The 14,193-nt window shown below is 36.6% G+C and overlaps 3 protein-coding genes across 4 annotated transcripts in view; 2 read left to right on the top strand and 1 right to left on the bottom strand.

The window, feature by feature from the left end:
- The window catches only part of LOC134742439 (speract receptor-like), a 347,982-nt gene that overhangs the window by 254,086 nt on the left and 79,703 nt on the right, over positions 1-14,193 (top strand). The gene's annotated exons all lie outside the window — the stretch shown is intronic.
- On the bottom strand, positions 2,380-5,576 carry LOC134742491 (syntenin-1-like). 2 transcript variants are annotated; one of them, XM_063675705.1, is made up of 5 exons: positions 5,352-5,576; positions 5,046-5,285; positions 4,632-4,963; positions 4,021-4,284; positions 2,380-3,357 (listed from the first exon to the last, which is right to left on the bottom strand). In XM_063675705.1, the coding sequence occupies exons 2-5, from the start codon at positions 5,274-5,276 to the stop codon at positions 3,309-3,311; spliced, it is 876 nt and encodes a 291-aa protein (XP_063531775.1). In that variant the 5' UTR covers positions 5,277-5,285; positions 5,352-5,576; the 3' UTR covers positions 2,380-3,308. The 2 variants fall into 2 exon arrangements, with proteins under 2 accessions (XP_063531775.1, XP_063531776.1); XM_063675706.1 differs by having other exon boundaries at positions 5,400-5,576.
- On the top strand, positions 6,040-12,667 carry LOC134742148 (uncharacterized). Its single transcript, XM_063675117.1, has 6 exons — positions 6,040-6,199; positions 6,315-6,514; positions 8,228-8,335; positions 8,411-8,593; positions 8,726-12,099; positions 12,488-12,667. Exons 1-6 carry the CDS (start codon positions 6,168-6,170, stop codon positions 12,497-12,499), a joined length of 3,909 nt encoding a protein of 1,302 aa, XP_063531187.1. The 5' UTR covers positions 6,040-6,167; the 3' UTR covers positions 12,500-12,667.

Here is a 14,193-nt window from a genome sequence, read left to right as displayed (position 1 = left end):
TTTATCATGTGTGATTTAATTCACGTTAACTACATTCATTAATTATTTTCAATTCATAAAAATAACAAAAAAAATATCTTAGCAAACGTTGGGCTTTGTTGGCGAACAGTTTTCATAATAATTGTGACTCAATATATTCGCATGTCATGCCGAATATTCGGCACTTCGGCCGAGAGAGGGACCGAATATTCGGTATTTAGCCAAAACCACTATTCGGGGCATCTCTAGTCTTGAATACCGAAGTCAAGATCGTGTCTCTTACCTCGTGCCATTAGGGTACATACTGTCCGCGCGCCAATTCCGTGCATTCGGAGGTCGAGGATGTGGGGGGGTGTGCGCCGTGCCCGTACGTACAAAATGACGTACACCACTCTGTCGTAACGCCTAACATTCCTCAACCGTGCACGGAATTCGCGCGCGGACAGTACTTTGTAGTGTTCGCAGGTAGGAATTATTTACCTAATGTAAATAGATAGGAAAGGCTGGTATTTAACTGATCACCAGGTATAGTGTAAAATGTAACGTCAAATAAAAAAACATTTTTACTGCCAAAAATAGTAATGATCACCAAATTTAAAACTCAATTTTAATGTGAAATGATAACAATTTTTTTTATATAATCCTATTAAAGCAGATGACACCACACTAATAATTGTTAACCCAAAAATAGGAAATGATCACCAAAATTATAACCACATTCTAATTAAAAATGTCATGCAAATATTTTACATCTCGTTTTATCCTTAAAAATTAATTAACTTCACCTTTTTCTAGTAGCATTTCGTTTCTGTAAGGGTCGCAGTTCTAACCTAACCCACTTTTCTAGTTGCATTTCGTTTCTGTGGGGGTCGCAATTGTTATCTAACCTAACCGACTTTTCTGATAGCAGTTCGATTCTGAGAGGAATGCAGTTCTAACCTAGGGTCGCAGTTCTAACCTATTCCACTTGACGGCGCGTGCGGTGCGGTGTAGGGGGGGGGGGGCAGGAGGGGCTAGTAAGTTTGGCATCAGTATACTTTATTTGTTAATACCTAATAATAGTGAATAATAGTAAATGCTAATACGATTTTTTATTTTATTTTGTATAAAAGAATATAAGTAGGTATACATATATATTATTACAGTGGATAAACAACTTACGTAATTATGTTTACTTACTTCTTAATGTTATTAATAAGATAGACAATAATTATCTCATTGAAAACTCAATACTTAGAAGATATGTAAGAAAACACGGACGATTTTATTTCCTATATTATTATAAGAGGCCTGAAAATAAAGTCTCTTTAATTATTTCTCGTCACTTAGAAGTAGATAAGTATATTTTAACACATGTCATTGCAACAGGTATATCTTGTGTCAACAACATGATTTGTTGCACAAAATGGCACAAATGTATTAAAACGACAAGTCTGAAAATTGGTTTCTAAGCGGCAGCTACAAATACAATACATTTGTAACTATTCGTAATTGTGATTCGTCAAAGATTCATCGATTGTGTAAAGTACAAGAGAAATTCGTTCTTCGAAGTTGACACGTTCATGATGTAGATGACGCTGGATGGCTCCGTACATTATGCTATTTATGCTGTAATGCTGATTGTCAAAAGATGACGTTGATTAAAGAAATTGTCAGTGACCACAGCATTTGCTCGGTAGTCACCGTCAGATATATCAGAGCGGCTGAGGTGCTCAAATATATCTGAACACGCTATCTAAAGCCGTGTTCAGATGTTTGTAAGCGCCCTGGCCGCTCTGATAAATCTAATGGCGACTGTACAGCGTCTGTTCGGCTGTCCAACTAAGAGCTACGTTATTTTCTTAAACGTTACTTCTCTATTACAACCAATAACTCTTTGGTTTTGTTATGTGACTATTAAAATTACGAAAACCAACATTCAGTCATATTACCATCTATCTTATTTTCAAATATAATAATATTATATCTACAAATAACGTAAATAATATTTTATTCTATATATAAATCAAGACCACTTCTTCTACGTATTGAAAATCAAAATTTATAATATTAATAAATCAATAATTTTCAATAACACACACAATCAAACATGATTAGGTGGTACTCAATTATCAAAATGTTTAATTATAATCGATATAGACAATAATAATGGCACTTTCAAAATATTATTACTGTAACTGTAATAAAACAAACAAAGTATAAACTAATTTTGCTAATATAACATACTTATAGTGTGTAGGTAAAGGTTAGAAAATATCATATAACTACAAATATGGAAAGTAACAGTCTATAAATATGTAGTTGAATACGTGTGGTTCGTTCGGTTTTCTGCCAAATCAAATATGACAGCTTGGTATAATCAAGCAGTTTATGGGTTGAGTTGAAAATGATAAAAGTAAAAAAATCCCAGTCTTTTAATTAGAAGTGTATAGGTACTTGTGTATTACTAATATGGGTATTCAGGAGTAGGTACCAAATACCCTACCCAGTCATGATTGTCATGAGTGTTACTAGACAGAAAGTTAAAGGTATTAAATATTATTTTTGACATTGCTTTTTGATGCTTTACATAAACCTGATCTAACAAAAACTGTGTCGCAAAATGGCTACACGGTTAAAAAAATAATGTCAGCTTTACTTCGAGATTTAGTTTGCCCCAACGATATTTACTTATTTATAGAACTTAAGTCTTTATAAATGTTAAGACACCGGCATTATTCTTACGTACGTCCAAACATAAAAAAAAATTGCGACATTCGACCTTCACTTCCTCCCTTTAATGATATCACATAGTTTCTGTTCATTACGTTCATGCCTAGTGACTCATGCGGTATCTTTCACAACGGACCGCAAATTCTGGTCAGTTATGGTGACTCACAAGTTCTTTACCTACTAAATAAGCAAAACTAGGGCAGTCTAATTAGCACCGTGTACCCGGACAGCGGTAATTCTGTTAGATAGGTCTTACTGCCACTAGCTACTTGCCTTGAAACAATCTCAATTCACAGCCCCTGAAGACTAAAATAGCATAAATTTGTTGCGTTCTTCTTAGGCAGAAAATGTACCACTTTGATTGTAGATGCAAATAGAAGTTATCCTAATTGATAACTGGCAAAGTGTTACTTTTTAAGTTAGAACAACACAATTAAATATATGCAATAGGTTTAAAAATAAACTAAGCTTAACCAATGAAAGAGATGAGTTCTGACTTTCTAAAAATAACTGTGCCAATTACGATAAATGTGTTACCTCTTAATAAATTCGTGACTAAAGAAATGCATGTATAGTTGAGCCTTACATATAAGATAATTCGTGTATAAAAAAATAACTTAGACAGCTGGTGTACGATCAAGCTCCTTGAACAGTGACGAAGACATCCTGAAAAAGAGAACACATTTAACATGAATATATTAATTTAAACAAAAATTATTCTATTTAATACTACATAGGTTTGTTTCCAATGACTGAATTAACCACAATGAGTATCAACATGGTATCAACCTTTATCTTTAGTCAACACTTTACTATAAGCAACTGAGGAATGTCTTTTCAAAAGGGCTTATTTTTGTATGGTGTTCATAGAGAAATAAGCCCTTTTGAAAAGACTCTCCTCAACTACTGAATAAATAAATGTAACAATTACTTAAGTAAACATACAAATTACTTATAAAAGTTATAAACTAAAATAAACCTAAAAATGAGTTAAATAACTTAACAAATACAATCAACCAGTATTAAGTTGATTCATTTAAAAATACGAATGTATGGTCATTGGCTAGTTTCCGTCCATGCTCTAGTTTTCGTCCACTTGACGGATTAGCAAATAATATATTTCAGTTTTAATTTGAGCCTTGCAAAATATATTATTTTTGTAGATAGATATATTGTTTAGACATTAAGGAGTGCAATAAGTCCAAACATGTGCAGTAAAGTAGGTTTATATTTCAATTTCGTCAAGTGGACGAAAACTAGCGCAATGACCCTAATTCTCTTTGTTAAATACAGATATATTTCAATGTTGCAATTGCATCAAGTACTTACTTGCTTATCATATGCTTGTAAATATAGTGTGGAATAATTGTTATGTTTACAACAGACGGGCTGTTATCAATGACTTTTGATATCTCTTTATCTTTCATTCCAACAACATTGATTGTGTTCACTTCCATAAGCTGATGGTCGGTCAGCATTCCGTTACGAGCCGCAGATGAATCCTTCACTAGGCCCACAACCTTCCCGTCTTTGAAGTGGAAGCCCACATGTCCAATGGAGTCTTTGTGCAGGGTAATAGTCCTCTCGAAAGGCCTAAAATGAAATATTAGAAAAATGTGTTTAACATGTACAGTCAAAATTGTTTATAATAAAGATAGATTATGGTTGTCAAATCCGGTAGTCACTGAAACAAAAATAAAATAAGACCGGTTCAAAATTTTGTTGTACCCGGTTCGTTGTTATAAGTGAAGTTGTTATCAGTTTTGACTGTAGTTCTATTGTCTTTCGAAATGTGAAAACATTGCCATTGCAAAACAGACAGTAACATGATCTAAAATCACAGTAATGTTATGTATTATAATGAATGAGATAGGATAGGGATAGTGTATTTTATTGTTATAATGCCTAATAGGTATAAAAAGAAAATCATCTAAATTTACCTGTCCCGCACTGCCATAGTGATTCCATTAACAGGCGCCTTTCGTAACAACTCATGGCACTTCTCCATAGTCATGCCAGCAAGTGCCACATCGTTGATTTCCAGCACTTGGTCTCCAAACCTGAGCCCGGCCAGAGCTGCAGGGCTCCCAGCAGCAATGTAGCACACGAACACACCACTGTTGACGGAATGCAGACGGACCCCACACTTGCCATCTGCATCTTTGCAGATAACCACCTGCCTTATGGCATTGGTTACAGTAGCTTTCGGTAGGGACACTGATTGAGATGACAGGGGAGCTATTAGGTTGCTTACTGCACCTCCAGATTGAACCTGAAATGTAGGGTTACACAATACTAAGCATACATCAATACACTATCTTGAATGTTTATGGTATAGTATAGTAATAACTTACGGTTTGCACTCGATATTCTGGCATATTCGCAGCTATGACACTTTCAGAGAACTCAAGGCCCATGTATTCTCCCAAGGAGGGGTAGAAGTGGCTAGTTGGGGCAGGGGCGGATGGGGCAGCTGCCACTGGCTGGTGGCTGTGAGTGTAGGGTGGTGGACCTTGATGCTGGGCCATCTGGGCCCGCACCATCGTGTCCACCTTCATGTCCTCCAGAGAAGGGTACAGCGACATCGTTACGGCCTAAAATTAAACATTAATTTAATTACTACGTTACAAAGGAAACAAACTGTATTAAGGTCAACTTACAGCAGTATAGATTTTAATTGAAGTACTAACAAACGGAAAATCACTCGCCTTATTACAACAACAAAAGAAAGAATGACGGACTTTAACGAAGATATCTCCCAGTAATCCCAGCTAAACCAAAGCAAAACTAGTATGCAGAATGCAGAAGACTTAATTTATACACGAACAAGTTTAAACTGTTTAAGTTTAACAAAAACCCACTGGGAAAGGCCCACCCGCCTTGAGTCACAATTGACACAATCACAATAATGCAACCAGACCAGACATGCGACATGTATGTATGCACGTCAGAAAAAAAAACAAAGTACACGAACCATAGACATAGTATGTACAAGTAGTTAAACCGACTTTTGATCCGACTCATCCGATGCATCCGAGCGAACTAGAACGTTCGATCGAGTGGAAGGTGGTTCACCGGTACTTCCGGACACAGTTTTATGTGGTTTAGAGTGAAATCGAGAAAGAGATAAGGTGACCGCCTGACCGGACCAAGGTTGCGGTCTGGTACGCCTGTCTATTAGCTTTCGCTGAATGTGGAGGGTAATTAGATAATTAATTTGACGTGTTTTGGAAATATACCTCTTATGACAGATCATTTATTTTACCATGTCACTGTCACTGTCACTACTGTCAGGCAGAGCAGACTGAGACTACGAATAATACGAATACTACAATACATCTACAATATATATGGAATATGGATGACATTGTTTGTTATTGCAATCGTTTTAAGCCCAAAAGTATTAAAGATTCGTGTATAGAATCCACAGCTTCCGTATATAATATGAAAACAGTTTAATAACCATATTTCATACTATGGAAACGACATCAAAGGCTCGAACGCCAAGGTTAGTGTTGAATGATGGAGACGTCGCTATCATCAATATCATATATTATAAAGCTATCATTTATTTACATGCAATCGTATGTAGTTGTTGATATAATTAAATGTTTTCTTTTCAGTCGTTGCCGCGAATGGGAGAGACAAAGGCGTAACAAATTTAATGATGCAATTACAAAACTCGGTGAAGCTGTAAAAGCTATTAACAAAGTCGACAATCCATCAGAAAAGGATTCAGATAATGTCCAGTACCCAAAAATTGAAATTGTACAGAAAGCCATAGCATGCCTCACAAATTGTGCACAAGAAAAAACACAACTGAGTAAGTCAAGTGGAGAGGTAACAAACACAATTTATATATTATATCACAGTTTTTATCTACACTCTCACTTAATAATTTGTACACACACAAAGTAGTTGAGTAGAAAGTAAGCTTGTGGTAAATAAGTAGGCAGTTTAATAGTAATTTATAATCATTTACTATTTGAGACAGATTGTTAATTTCATACACACCATAAGGCAGTCTGCAAACATAGAACTAATTTGGTATGTGTGGTATCACCTGGGTGCCTAGCCAAGATGTCAATCATTCACTCCATAGTGAATAATACGCTTATGTCTTTCTGTCGCACTAATATGTAAGTGTGATAGAAAGAGATTAGTGTATCATTCGCTACAGAGTGAACAATTGGCATCTTGGCTAGACACCCCAATATTATAATTCATCAAACAAACCTTAAGTTGCTAGATAACAACAAGTGCATTTTAGTTGTATTTTTATGTTTTACATTTGACATAATATCTAACAGATCTTTTGGCAATTCATTTATACTCACTTTAACAAGCTCTTAACTTAAGTACTAGCAAAGGCCTCCATTTTTCCTGATCAAAAAATTTACAATTGTAAGAATTTCTTCACTTCAGTGGCATAACTAGGGGGGGCAGAGGGGGCAAGTGCCCCGGGCGCCATCCAAGGGGGGGGGCGCCAAAATGGGCAAAATGCAGCAGCAGGGAAACTTTTGTCAGTTGTCAGGGGGCGCAAATTTGGTGACTGCCTCGGGCACCATAACCTCTAGCTACGCCCCTGCTTCACTTGGTCCATTATAATGAAACTACCTGACTATAATTAATAGTTACCTATATTGTTTTCCCTTGTTGACTTTATGTTTGGATATTTGACTGACCAGTACAGTCACATTTTACCTATCAATGGTAGTTGTTCTTAAATTCACGTGATAGGACTGACATGGTAATATGTCTTTGTGCTTTATGGAAAAGGTATTTTATATTTATTTTTACTTCTGGAGGTTCAATGTCCTAATACTAGTACTAATTACCTACAATGAAATTTAAATCATTATTAAATGGAATAGAGTTGCTTTTGTATTCTTTTTGTTTGAGTATAAACAAAACAAATGCTATTCTATTTTGTAGTATGACATTGATTAAATTTTTTAGGGTTCCGTACCCAAAGGGTAAAACCGGGACCCTATTCCTAAGACTCCGCTCTCCGTCTCTCTGTCACCAGGCTGTATCTTATGAACCTAGACAGTTGAAATTTTCTCAGATGATGTGTTTCTGTTGCCGCTATAACAACAAATACTAAAAAGTATGGAACTCGGTGGGCGAGTCCGACTCACACTTGTCCGGTTTTTCTTTTTCTTGTATGGCGGGCCGCTAGAGGTTAAGAATTCTAAAAAATATGGGAAAATTTTACTAAAACTCACATTTTTACTAAAAATACAAATCATATAAATGATAAATAAATGATATGATAAATAAATAAATATTATAGGACATTCTTACACAGATTAACTAAGTCCCACAGTAAGCACAAGAAGGCTTGATCATATATTTTGATTGATATCTACAATCAAAGTAGGTCTTATTATTAGTATGTTATTTTGGAAAATGGTATGAAATGGCGATGAAATAGCGCAATAAGGTTTGATCTGTTATATTTATTTATTAAGTAACTAATTATCAAAATTAAGTATGTATCTATGCACCATATTTATTTGCAATATTATTTCAGAAGCTGAAATTTTAGCTCTACAAGTAAAAATTGAAGCAAGCAAACAGAATCCTGAATCCAAGGATGCATCAACACAAGTTCATACAAGCTTCAGTAAAAAAATGCAAAGTAAGTTTCTATTACAGCAAAAATAAAAATACAAATTGTAGTATACTACTAACAGACTTTTATGATATGTTGCAGATGGAAAATATGTTAAACTATTAATGCTACAAAAGTCAAAAAGAAAAGCTCTTAAGGAAAAGCAAATTCTGACAACCAATGTTACAGTGGAAGGAAAATCAAAGAAAGATAAACTAAAAATAAATCAAGTACCTCTGCAACCACCAAAAATACTGCCGAAATCAACCTTGAATGACAAAAACAGTAAGTGTTCATTATTAAATTGTTACATAAAGATAGCATCTCTTTTCAGATGTGTGATAACAGAAGATATAATTATTAATTAATGGTCTAACAGTTGTTTTCTGTCCTAATCTACATCTCTTAAATTTCCAGGAACTGAAAACACTATAGTGGTGTTGCCAGCAGCACCATACCTGTTTCCCCAAAGACCATTATTCTTGCCAGCAGTGCCACCAGCTTTTGTTATAGTGGATCCAAACTTACAGACTTTAAATAAACCTTCTGTACCCATTGTAAATAGAACAGGTGGAGATACAACTAAAACCACCATGGTGAACATTTTACCAATATCTGCTTACTCGCGACCATTATCAGCAACAAAAACAAAAAAGCTGAACTCTAGATCTAAAAATGATACAACTAAAAAAGTAAAGAAGAAGCCAAATATACCTAAAAATGTTAAAGAAACAATAAGCAAGAAACAAACTAATAATGTCACTGATGAAACGAACTTGAAAAATAATGAAAATCCGCCCATAGAAAAACAAAAGCAAGTGTTAACAACTGATACAGAAGTTAAATGTTCAAAAGATCCAATAACCAAAATTAAACCTTCAAATGTAGATGATAATGTTGTCCAAAGTCAGAAAAAGAAAGAGGACGAAAGTAGTGTTACAAACAATAAAGTAACTGTTAATACTTCAAAAACAGGAGAAACACCAAACTCTATCACAATTAAAACTGTTGAAAAGGTAAATTTAAATGGTAATCAAAAGGCGATTGCACCACCTGTTCAAACGAATAAAAATGAAATCCTCAAAGAAGTAAACATATCTTTAAAGTCAACTTCAGTAGAGGATAAAGACAAAGAAAATAAATTACCAAATATTCTAGATACATCACTGTGTGAGAGCGGAGTAGATGGTGGAAATGCTCGGCTAGAGCTAGCTGAGGAATTCTTAGCAGCTTCTCCTACGGCTGCATTCCTCATGTCTTTCCCTCTCGTCAGTGGCAATCGTGCGGACAGTCCTGCAGAAGATGCTTCAAACCCCGTTCATACCAATGTCAAAGACACACAAATAGCTATGCCTCCTGCACCAAACGAGATATATTTTGACAAACCTAGCACTAATAATGACGTCAAAACAAAACCAATACATAAACATTCTACCTCAATAGCTATTCCTGAAAAACAATCGGCACAAAATAAATATTTGGACAATAATATCCTCAGCAAACCTGTAGCGAAAACTTCTAGTTCCGTTGCAGCGTCAAATCCGTCCAATGAGAACCCGTTTTTGAGTTTACCAATGCCATCACTAATAATAACGACGACACAGTCTGACACATTCGGCCTTGATTTTGAGTGCAGTATAAGCAAGTCCATCCCGAGCCAGTCGTCATCTTACGTTAGCAACAGTAACTTATTCTACAAGACCGACCCGTTCAACGCTGTCAAAAGCACTATTTATAGCACCAGCAGTATCGCCTCAGGGCACGAATTTAATAGCCTTGGGCTGTATCCATGTGCTATGGAGAAATACAGTAAAAATAAATCAGATTACACAAACGTTGAAGATAATCTTATGAAAATTGGATCATCCCGGTTAACTTACGACATTGATCTCGGTTGGTCGCATAAAGGATTCGATTTCGTAAATTGCACCACCAACTCCAATACGTTTAGTAAAGACATCCTAACCACTGCGACAGCCCCTACTTATTCTTCGTCTTACAACCCATTCAACCCAGAGTTCCATGTCCCGCTAGTATCAGCTGCGAGTAAAAAAGATTCTTCGAGCAAACCCATGGCTTCATTTGCGGAAACTATAACAAGTTTTTATTCGACTCCACAACCTACTAATCTATGGTCAGATGATATGTGCTTTTATAACAATAGTAGTGCTAAAACATTGACTAATAAACATCAGAATTATCTCCATCTAGAACACGCCCAACCGAATGCTTCAATCAAACCTGCTGTAACCAAACAATATGAAACCAAAATTATCCCGGATCCTAGTTTGCAAAATATTGTGAAACCCCCCAATGAAACCATTAGGCAGCAATTACCTGAGAAATACAACAAAAAGTCACCAAATAAAATGCATATCAACTGGATGACGTCCGAGCTGCGGCCAATGCAAAACAATTGCAACCCACCACAAACGGAAATGAAAGAACCTCACAAGCAACCGTATGGTCAAGTAGATCACGCTTCTAAAAAGCAAGACCAACACGAGGGAAACTATTTCCCTATTGCTATACATAATTTTGCAGCTCAACCTGCTCAAGAAGATTTTCAGGTTTGGCCGTCGGCGAGACCTCTAGGTACTACGGAGATAAGCATCGAACCTCCGCCTATAAATCTACCAACATTGGTCGGAGATCTGGCTTTAGGACCACACGATAAGAAGAAAAATGCAGATTTATCAAATAGAATCGGAGTCCAGCCAGACATTCAGAACTGTGGTAACTTTTTATCTGTTACCCAACTTATGAATCGTTCATCCGACAATGCAACTTCACGATATCATGGCTCTACTACGGAAACTCCGAAAACGACCGCGCCAAAACAGAGTAATGCGCAATTCTCTAATGATGTCAACCGTAAACCAATGTCGTCACGCGTTGAAATTAATTTACCCCAACCGTGTTACGTTTTTAACGATCCAAAGCATTCTTATGAAAATATGGGCCAATTTTCGCAACAGAAACCAAAAACAAATAAGTCTGATAAAAGCACAAAGGTTCATAAGAATAGTTATTCTGCAGAAGCTTTAATTCGAAGTGGTAATTGCACGCAGAAGGTTCCAGATCACATCGGTCCAAAGTTCATGGCCCCGTCCCAAAAGTACGGTGATTTCAATACCTCACAAGACACGAGTGTCGCTCAGGTCTCTCATTTTCCTCCTATACTGGATTATTCTGACAACAGTTACACTGGCCAACAATTCTCCGGAACAACATTATATAACGCCACCACTAATACTATATCGAATTCATTCTATTCCAATTTTATGTCGGGCAGCGCGAATATAATGACTGGCAGCTACACAAGTGCTCCTTTTACTGGTGATTTCATGGATTACAACCAATCGGAGTGCAATTATAGCAACAATAAATACGAGGAGTTTAAAATGCGCGGTAACCATGTCTTCCAAGATAAAGTACCTTCTAACTACAAGAGTTCTAGACGAGAATCTGGTACGAAGCACAAACTGGAATGTTCCAAGAAGGAAAGTAAAAAGTATCAAAACAAGCGGGCTAAAGTGACAGAGACAGAGGAGTGGAGCGATGCTAACCTGTTCTGGCAGAATAAGGGTCAGAGTAAGAGGGGTCCCAACATGTTGTCGGAAGAGCTGTCGTTCGCGAACTACGTGGGGAACGGCATGGCGCCGCAGTACCAGCACGAGCTGTTCAACAGCCACCTGGTGAACGCGCCCGCCGACCGTTCGCTCGCCACTTTCCCTGCTACGTCGCGCGCCAACTTCAACCTCAGCACCATATTCCCGGAAATAACGATGGTAATTATGCATCTTACTATAAAATACAATAAAAGCGAGTTTCGCTGCTGGCCTGATCGAAGCAAGTCACATTACATTCAATTTTATATCCACTGATGTTCAGCTAGGTACTTAACTCGACCGCCTAGGAAATCGAAGTTTCATAACCTAGTTTCGACCGAAGCTTTTTTACATTTACGTAACTAAGCTTTGATCAAGCATTTTCTTTTACTTGTACAGTCACCTGCAATAATATGTTACACAAAGAAGGCCGCAAAAATATCTGACACGATCTTAATTGCAGGACTGTACGTAGCTCGATAAACCCTACTTACTACTTTCGGTGTGTGGGTGAATAGGTGTTTGACTATAGGTACTTTGAAACCTAAACAAAAACATTTTGTTTCAGAAAGTGCAGTAAAGTTCATTCTACGGTTTACGTCCATAAATTTAATGAAGATTAATTATACTAGGTACTTATATCACGGAATTTCTGAATGGTATACGTATCAACCTATGTATTTATCTGTGATGTTGAATAAGTATTACTGGATTGTAAGTAATTAAATATTTGTATAGTTGGTAAATATGACCAATCATTTACTTATTATTTACACGCCCTTTTAGACGTTCAAGGACATACCGTTTAACTGAGGCTGTTGGTTTGAAGTTTTATAGTCATTGAAGCTGATTAGTAGTACGTTAAGTAAGTAAAAATGTAATTACATTCCTAAACTTGTTTTTGACCCAAAACTCAGTTACCTTCTATACTAGAAAATTACCGCGCAAGATCTTTGCTAACCACCTGTGATAAGAGTAGCAAGAACAACTTCTCTGGTGTTGCGGGTGTCCATGGGCGACAGTAATCGCTTACCATCAGGCGATATACCTATCTGCTCGTTTGCCTCCTATATCATAAAACACTGGTAAGTGGGCATTTCTATTTAAAGTTCTACCAACAATTTTGGTGTTAGAATTGGAAATTTTTATATTATTTCCATTCAGAATCACCAACTCTTTCGATCCTAATACGAGAAAAAAGTGTCCCCAAAATTTCATAAAAAATTTTTGTCCGTTTTGTTACGGTCATAGAAGATTGTATTGAAAACCGTAACCAAACGGACCAAAAATTTTGGGGACACTTTTATCTCAGTGAAATTGGAAAAAGCTCGTGATTCTGAGTAGAAATAATATAAAAATTTCCAATTCTAACACCAGAATTGTTAATACAACTTTAAATAGAAATGCCCACTTACTCGATTTATAATTTCACATGAACCTCGTGTTCGAACTACAGGTATAACAATTACAACCACCTATGACCAGGGGGGTGTCACTTGGCAGTTTAGGTACATTTGGCCGGCGCGCCTCCCGGGCAGGAGTATGGCATTGGGCGGCCGCTCGACTGGCGAAAAATTGAAAATACATAATGCCTACGAAACCTAAATCTATAGATATTGTTCTGTTGTGCAGAAATAACATTTTTATAAATTCCGGACTATATTGACCGACATATTTTCAAAGGAATAAGTACTTCTGTGGCATACCTACTTCCGTGAGAGTCAGACATACTATCTCCGGATAAAAAAATATGTTTACAGAATCAGCGTTTGTAATTCCTACATATTTATCTTAAAAATAATAAATCAGTAGGTATAGGTACAAAAACTTGTCAAGTGACAACCCCGTGCCGACACCAGGGACCGGACAACCCTTTCCGCGATAAAACCCTTTCAATGGGCGACACTTAAACACGGCTAACACATTGAAAGACTTTCCCTTTTGAACTGCAAGCCCATTCATACCCTTACCTTTGACTAACCCTTACTGAAAAGCTTACCAAAAATAAGGCTAGCTCTTAATAAGGGTTACCCTTATCTTTAAGCGCTTTTTATAAAGGTTTCCCTTTGCGTGAAAGAGACAGGATTAGTATATATTTACGGTAGTGTATGAAAAGGAAAGAAAATACGTGCCTAGTCAAAGAACGCCGCCGTCGCCGCCGACTATCGCCCGGATTCGAAGTAATGTTTGCTTTATGAACAAGGTAGACGACTTAAATTAGCACGCTTATATGCTAAAAGTAAAGCCCTTTATAAGGCTAACCCTTATAAGCAA

Source organism: Cydia strobilella, chromosome 6, assembly GCF_947568885.1.
Source record: "Cydia strobilella chromosome 6, ilCydStro3.1, whole genome shotgun sequence".
NCBI classification, from domain to species: domain Eukaryota; kingdom Metazoa; phylum Arthropoda; class Insecta; order Lepidoptera; family Tortricidae; genus Cydia; species Cydia strobilella.
Note: the sequence above shows the minus strand (reverse complement) of the source record. Positions and strands in the feature narration are given on the sequence as shown.

Excerpts from the sequence above, each read along its gene's own strand:
- LOC134742491 (XM_063675705.1), bottom strand. The coding sequence starts at position 5,276 with ATGTCGCTGTACCCTTCTCTGGAGGACATGAAGGTGGACACGATGGTG. Across the intron at positions 4,964-5,045 it reads CAGAATATCGAGTGCAAACC|GTTCAATCTGGAGGTGCAGT; the intron begins GTAAGTTATTAC and ends CCTACATTTCAG. Across the intron at positions 4,285-4,631 it reads ACTATGGCAGTGCGGGACAG|GCCTTTCGAGAGGACTATTA; the intron begins GTAAATTTAGAT and ends ATTTCATTTTAG.
- LOC134742148 (XM_063675117.1), top strand. The coding sequence starts at position 6,168 with ATGGAAACGACATCAAAGGCTCGAACGCCAAG. Across the intron at positions 6,200-6,314 it reads TCAAAGGCTCGAACGCCAAG|TCGTTGCCGCGAATGGGAGA; the intron begins GTTAGTGTTGAA and ends TTTTCTTTTCAG. Across the intron at positions 8,336-8,410 it reads CTTCAGTAAAAAAATGCAAA|ATGGAAAATATGTTAAACTA; the intron begins GTAAGTTTCTAT and ends GATATGTTGCAG.